Here is a 7,821-nt window from a genome sequence, read left to right as displayed (position 1 = left end):
ATCAGGAAGCCCTCAAACTGGGAGGAGCTAAATGAGCTTGCTTCAGAGAGTGACCTGAGGCCTGGTATCAGATAAAGAAGGATTATTTTGTGAGTTATGCTAAGCTGCTCTGTAAGAGTCCGAGAACAGAAACTGGAGATGAGTTTGTGTCTGATAAATGAACCTACAGATGTGGCTTAGCATTAACAATCATACACAAGCTCTTTAGGGAGTGTGTCAGCTTTTTATTCTTTGAGTCGGTTTGAAGTTATTTTTCTTTCAGCGCCAACAAAAAGTACAGAAACAACCTCTGAGCCTCACATATGGAAGGTGGGGGCAACCTCCCACGACTTTGAGATACCCCTACCACCGAGTCATGTCTTCAAAGACATACGCAGGACATTAGCTGAGGAAAGTAAAGCGGACTTTGCTCACAGACTGTGCTGCTGTGTGAGCTTCCATTATCAAATCTTTAAGTGCTCCACCTCCCACCTGCCCTTCTGCTCCACAGTATTTAACCTTGTGAGCTACAACAGTTCATTGGTCGCTGAACCGACCACGGCCAAATCCAGGTGTGCACACGTAACAAACTGTTTGTACGAATCCTGTAACAGTGAATCAACTTTTTAAATACACAAAAAAATTCAGCTTTCTGTCTGTCTGGCACCGTGAGCTGGCTGCAGACATGCGTCCGTGTCTGTCTGTGCACAGAAGCTGCTGGAGGTTTGGAGCCCTCTGAGGGGGTGAGAGGGGTATCTCAAACACTAAAGCCCTTCTGGAGGCTTGGGTTACAACATTTACAGCATTTTCGAGGAAAACAACAGGGCCCTGCACCCTACGCTGTGTGAGGACGGAGGAATCTCGCACCCATGTGAGTGTTTTGTCAGAGAAGTGCACATTCCTGAGAGGCCGGGGGGAGGGTTAGAGAGGAGAGTAGCCTCTCCAAAATACTGCAGTTCTTCTTCACTGCTCTACATTAGTGCTATTAGTGAGTACCACAAACACTGGCGATCTCTGCCACGCTGAGTCGCAAGCCAGACAGATGAGTCACACAGGTGACAGCGAAGCCGCCGCTCTGATCTTGGCAGTCACCTCCTGAGGAGGAACATCCGGGGCGTGCAGGGCTGGTGTCCAACAGAAACCAGGAAAAATGAGCTGCCGCCTCCTTATTCCAAATCGTCCGCCTGTGATTGGCTGCTCTTTTGCTCAGATTTTCTCCAGTTCATCAGCCCGGCTCGGCCGAAGGAAAACAGTCCTCAAGTCACGCCTGAAAACTCCTCGAGGAACACATTCCAGCTGCTCGTTTAGTTAGACCACCTTCTGACCTCAGACTGAACACCACGACCCTGGAAGAAGAAAAAAAAAAATCAGCTGAGGATTAAAAATAAATCTGAAGCTGTGAGCGAGCTGCAGTCTGCAAGACTTTGAGCCCTGAAGGCGCTTTGTTCCCACAGAACGATAATGAGTGGCTGTTTGTCACTCAGGGAACACTGCGTCCTTTCCTGTAGCCGTTTCCTCGTCATGGGGTTTCAAAAACTTTTTGTGAACGAGATGCTCTCATGATGCCACTGACCCGCCAATCGGTGGCATGCAGCCTGTTGTCACATTTTAGTACCTGGTATCAGGTACTAAAACCCTGAAAACCGTGGCCAGTCAATTTGGTACTAATGGCTTCATAATCATACTGCTCTACTTGAGCACTCACAGCACTTTATACAACATGCCTCATTCACCCTTTCACACACATTCACACAAGCACTTTTTCCATGCTTAAGGCTTTCTAACGTTCACACTCTGAAGGTTCAGTGTCCTGCACAAGAATATTTGTCACGCAGACTGAAGCAGCTGAGAGAACGAGAAAGTTCTAAATACTCTGATAACAAAAAGGAAGTAACCAAGACAAACTTAACCAGAGACACGAGGACAAGACTGAGGGACGAATTTGAACAAAAGATAAAAGGAACCAAAACTCGTTCATCCATATGATCTTATTCAGGGTCAAACATCCACCAAAACAGAGAAAAGAGAACCAGGGATGATGATCTATCTGTGAGGACAAGAACGTTTAAGTCTTAAATAATTAGCCTGAATCACTCTGAGGATGTTTGTTAGAATAAAAACAATGTTATATGAAGCGTTTCCAGTGAAAACAGTGAGCGAATAACCTGCTTTTTTTTTTTAACAAATCACAACAGTCCAGGTGCTTTATATTTTAAGGTAAAGACCCTAATATAATACAGAGAAACTCCAACAATCACATGACCCCCTATGAGCAAGCACACTAGTGACAGTGGGAAGGAAAAACTCCCTTTTAACAGGAAGAAACCTCCGGCAGAACCAGGCTCAGGGAGGGGTCGTCATCTGCTGGTGAGAAAGACAGGGCAGAGATAGGGCTGTGCAATATGACGAAAATCTCATATCTCGATATAGGACATTTCTCATCCCGATAACGATAAATATCACAAAATAGTGCATTTTCTGTAAATTCTGTGAATCTCGGGCAACTTTACTTGTGTGAAGTGTTTTGACCAATGCATGAAACTATATATTTTTAGATATAAGTTGTAACGGCTTCTATTTTCTTTGCGAGTATTTATTACACGGCGTGCTGCGGGGAAAAGCCTGTTCTAACATTTGAGTCTAAGGTTTATTTGGAGCACCTGACGGCTCTTTTTTGCTTCTCATCCGTAAACTCTCTCCATACTCTTTCAGGTGATTCTTGCGTAGGTGGTAAAAGAGAAAAAATACAGAGACACATTGTGGAATATTAAGATTAATAAAGAAGGTTACTAATAAAGGAGACATTTCTGTGGCCGTTGTTGGGGTCAAAGGTCATGAAGTGGGTTGGGTTTTTTTTCAGCATTCTTCTATAACACTGTGGGGACGTTTTATAAAATGATTCCAACTTCAGGTCAATATCTAATCAACAGAGCGAACGTTTAACCATTAACGTTTAAATGACAAACATTTCTCAGACGTTCTTGGAACATTCAGACTTTGTGACGTAACATTGCGCAGGCATGTGTGTTTCTGTAGCATGCGTGGCTCTCACAGCACCCTTAAAGGTCGTGTCTGTGGGAGCCTGCGGTGACAGCCGTGCTGTCGCCCTGGAGCTCTACCCAGTCACGTACAGTCTCACACAATGATGCCCTTCTTGACGGCTCGCTGCAGTTCCTCCCCCCATAAGAGGAGCCAGCAATGCCAGAGACAGAACAAAGAGGCCTCTATGGAGGAGCAGGTCATTAAAGGGAGGGGGGACCTCTCTCTCTGTCTTTGCCACGTTGTGATTGTATGACAAAGTGGGTAGAACACCATTTGTCCAGATTTGAAGCTTGCTATTCTTAGTTAACATTCTTGCTTTGATTTTGCCATACCATATGTTTGTTCTGTAGTTTGCAAAGATTTACTATCCCAGGTTTGTTTATGTTTTGGACTTTTACAGTTTATGTAATATAACATCTTGGTTTAAATCAACATTGACAAGTTTGTTAAGTTAATATTTTATTTGTTTCAACTGTTAATTTGTCTACTTTATTTGGTTTGAACTCACCTGACTTCCAGGAGCAAAAGGAGGAAGTGCTGCCTCACCTCCTGTATTTATAGCTTCCTGTTTAGCTTCTGATGTCACAGGAAGGGAACAGGTGAAGAGGGGGGAGAATTGGTTTAATTTAATAAAGTCAATTTTAGGATTATGTTTGTTTGAGAGATATATATTGATGTAACATGTATTGGCTAGCATCATGAGTTTATGAGAATGGTAATGTTTATCTTACCTACTGAATGGAATAGTCCGGAGGAGGATATTGTTTAGATAGCTTGAGCATTTAAGTAGAAGAACTCAGAGTTCAAAAGGAGAGGACCAGGTCAGTTTAGCTTAGTTCACTTGACATTAAATTTTGTTGGTTTAAGTTCAGTTATGTTTATTTCTACCAAGTTAACTTTGGAGTTGAGTTTTTCTTCATTTTTGTAAATATTCTTGGTCACAGTGATTGCTACCCTGGACAGCATCTGTCTCCTGCCCTTCTTCAGCCACACAAGCTATTTTACAGATTGACTGAGTTAAATCTGGGACATATTAACAGACCGGGACAGTTATCTGACCATCAGAGCAAAGTGCAGCCGCTTACACAAGACGCTGCTGTAAACCATCAATGACACGATTAAAGTTTAATTCAATCAGCACGATCGAAACATGAAACACGCTTTAGTTCTTCCACAGAACCGCACGTCCCTGACTCCCGCAACCATAAGGTCTTTATGATGGTATCACCAAATCGCCTTCCTCCACGTTCCCATCGAGTTCTGCAGCATTTGTTTTCTTACCTGTGCCTCAGAAAACACACACTAACACATCACAGCATCACACACGCTCCAACAACCACACTACACGAACTACACAACACACCTAACGTCAGCGCTTCTGTTCTCTACGGGTGGTACCTGTATCTGAGGGAGGCTGACAGCCCACAAATCAGGAGTCACGCTGCACACATCCACATCGAGTTTGTTCACATGAACTACAGACACACACACACACACATTCCTAGAAATACACATACACAGACACACACACACAGAGACACACACAGACTTGATCCAGGCTTCATTTAAACAGTCTGACCTCTGTGGTCGTGTTTTGAGTTTCCAATGTTTCCACATCTAGCCGAGGACACAACGTCATCAGCTCTGCACGCACGCCGCTGCTTCCTGTTAACACGCAGACAACCTGAAAGAGAACTTCCTCCTGCACGGTTTATGCCCTCAGTGGCAAGTGTAAGTTTCCTCTGACACCTGCTTCGTTTCTTAGCCCAATGCTCTGTCTCCAACCACACCTGAATCTTTAAATATGCCCCATACATCCAGAAGCCTCAGACCTTTGCTTACTGTGAGCTTGATGAGGTCACCATGTTACATCCTGTCTGTGTAGGTGTGTTTCCTGATGCAGGAACAGCTGTTAGACACTACACTGTGAACAGGTGAGTGCAGTCCTGATTGAGTTTTGTTAAGCGCTGTGGATTGTATCGCTGTCACTGACGCGGCTTTAACCTGTAACTATAGTGCGTACAGGTGATGTTACAGACTCACAGGTTTTACCCACAGGCACAAATTCATGCCCTCATCGACTCTCACGTTCACATCACCTCCAACAACAATCCGGGCGACGGGGTCGGCTGGCTGTCACTTCTTAGAGTCTGGTTCAGTTTATTTTTTTCTCTCGTTTTGTTCACCGGATGAGGACTCGGACCCGGACCCGGACCCGAAGCTGGGCTCAACGCTGGAGCGAAAGCTCCATCTGCAACTGTGACACAGCTAAACCACCTGCAAACGTCTGCTTTTATAGAATATTACCATTTAAATTTTGAATCTAAATGATGTTCTTGTTGGTTTTGTGCTGCTTGGTGACACAATTATGACCATATGTCAGAAATAAAATTTCTCTGCATCCCGCCTCACTCGTGTCACTTCCTGTCATTAACAGGAAGATGCTCTGGTCAGAGCATCATATCCTCTGAGATAAACAAACCATTTCCTTTGTTTTCTTAATCTAACTTAAGGAGGAACAGCTACATGACCTCAGCAGATTATTGGCTGCTCTTCCTGGCTGTGTGTGTGTGTTATAGAGTGTGTGTTACAGTATGTGTGTTTGTGTCTGTTACAGCATGCGTATTATAGTGTGTGTATCTATGTCTGTTACAGTGTGTGTGCATTAGAGTGTGTGTGTGTGGTGAGAGCAGCTTCAGGGCTCAGTCTGGGGTTAAGTCATGTGACCTGCCCTGTCATCGGCGTGGAGGCTGTGATGTATGAAAGTCTTAGTTGCACCTGTATTGTGATCCAAGCAGGTCAGGTCAGAGGTCTCAGATCAGCAACATAAACAGGCGCTTGTCAGCTTACCTCGGCCCACAGCTCTGTCACGACGCTGTGTCCTCCTCGTGCGTCTTCTGGTAGCCCAGCTGCCTCATGACCTCGCCACAGGACGCCTCCACCTGACTGATCTGCTCCACGCTCAGCCGCTCCCTCCAGGCGTGGACAGCCTCCTTGGCGTCGCGGGAGGAGATGAGGAATGGTCTGTCGGAAGAGTAGCCGTGCCCGCGTGTCATATTGAGCGCAAAGCTCTCGAGCGCCGCGGACGCGGGCAGGTCAGCGAAGCGGAGCAGCCTGCGTAGCTGCTCGGCCGGCCGCAGCACCAGGTCCTCGTAACGCAGGCGCAGGTAGCGGCTGCGCAGCCAGGGCGGTGCGCGCAGCTGCAGCAACAGGTCGCGCAGCCAGCCGTCACAGATGAGCTCCAGGGCGCCCGACACGTAGTTCTCCGCGCGCGTCGCACGGTTCGCGGGCGCAAGCAACCGCTTGTACCTGTCGCTCTGTCTGCGGCTGCGCAGCACCTGGATGCTCTCCTTCACCAGAGCGTGCTTCGACTTCAGGCGCGAGTTGTGCACGGCGCGCGGGTCCCGGAACAGCTGCACGACGCGCAGGTTCACACTGGGGTCCCGCATCAGCGGCACGAGCGTGCCCAGGTCCAGCACGCGCACACCTTTGATCACCATCACCGGGTACTTCCGGCACTCGCGCTCCAGCTCGCGCAGCTCCCTGCGCGGACACTGCGCGCACAGCTCCTCCTTCACCAGTCCCACCTCGTGGCGCCGGTGTGCGCGGCAGAGCGGCTCGGAGCACAGCACCTTGTTGGTCTTCCAGCCGAAGATGAAAGCGCTGCTCACGTTCTGCCCGCCCGCGTACAGCCGCAGCACCGAGAAGTCACAGCGGAAGAGTGCGCTCATCATGTCGCGCACGGCACCCTGCAGGCTCTGCGCATCCCCAGGGTACAGCGCCTGCCAGATGTGCCACATGGGCTCATAGAGGTAGAACACGTCCGGGTGCTGGTTGAACAGCTCGCCCAGGAAGGAGGAGCCGGTCCTCCATGTGGCGTGCAGGTAGACATGGATCCGTGGCTGGCTGCGGTTAGAGGCGGGCTCGGTCGCCGGCTCGCTGCCGTTGAGACCGCCAGCGTCCTCCCACGGCAACTCCAGCTCCGGGCAGCGGGGCTGGAGCTGCGCCGCCGGCCGGGTCGCCCGGTCCCGAGAGTCAAGCACGTAGGGCAGCAGCAGCAGCAGTCCGGTGTAGGCCAGGATCAGCAGCAGGTACTTCTTGTTCAGCCTCCTCTTCATCTCCGCGCAGGGTCGCTGCTGTACGGAGTGTTAGCCACGCCCCCTGCCGCTTCGTCCGACTAGAAACACCAGCGCCGCTGTCTCACGCCGGGACTACTGCTGTCCACTGTCTCTGTGAGTTAAGAGTGCGCAGTGTGGGGGCGGGACTTGTTGACGCCGACAACAGAGAGCATCGAAGGAAAGAGACGTCCACCAAAAGCACCCGCCCGTGAGCGCGCTGAATTATGGGAACCCCAGTGTTTCAGCGCACTCGCCGCCTTCTGTGAGCGCTTTAAGCTAATAGCATAGTTCATGAGTTCACAGAGGGCGCTAGCGAGTCTATAGCTGTAGAACAAAACTACTATGAACCTTTTTCTTCTGGAAACATAGAGTGTTAAGAATGTGTAAATATTCGAATATAGAGAAATAAATACAGCCAAATCAAAAGTTATTTACATGCTTTTATTTTCGTACAATCTTCTATTGTACATATGTGAGCATGACCTGAGCATCCGCAGAGAATCATCACCATCAACACGGGGGTGTTGTGCCAAAAACTGATTTCCAATGTTTCTGTGTATTTTTTATGTGTAATATCTTTACGTATGTTCGTAAACAGGCTTCGGTGAACAGGGTTTACAAAGGGGTTATATATAGAATTAAAAAACTATCTGTTTTTCAAGTATCTTTACAACTCTGTGTT

The 7,821-nt window shown here is 48.1% G+C and overlaps 1 protein-coding gene across 1 annotated transcript; it reads right to left on the bottom strand.

Moving 5' to 3' along the window:
- Positions 1-185: 185 nt before the first annotated feature.
- Positions 186-7,258, bottom strand: chst7 (carbohydrate (N-acetylglucosamine 6-O) sulfotransferase 7). The gene is made up of 2 exons (XM_006790284.3): positions 5,872-7,258; positions 186-1,325 (listed from the first exon to the last, which is right to left on the bottom strand). Exon 1 carries the CDS (start codon positions 7,137-7,139, stop codon positions 5,889-5,891), a length of 1,251 nt encoding a protein of 416 aa, XP_006790347.1. The 5' UTR covers positions 7,140-7,258; the 3' UTR covers positions 186-1,325; positions 5,872-5,888.
- Between the last annotated feature and the right edge of the window lie 563 nt (positions 7,259-7,821).

Source organism: Neolamprologus brichardi, chromosome 23 (genome assembly GCF_056152115.1).
Source record: "Neolamprologus brichardi isolate AB-2024 chromosome 23, ASM5615211v1, whole genome shotgun sequence".
Classification (NCBI taxonomy): Eukaryota; Metazoa; Chordata; class Actinopteri; order Cichliformes; family Cichlidae; genus Neolamprologus; species Neolamprologus brichardi.
This window is presented reverse-complemented; position numbering and strand designations above follow the sequence as displayed.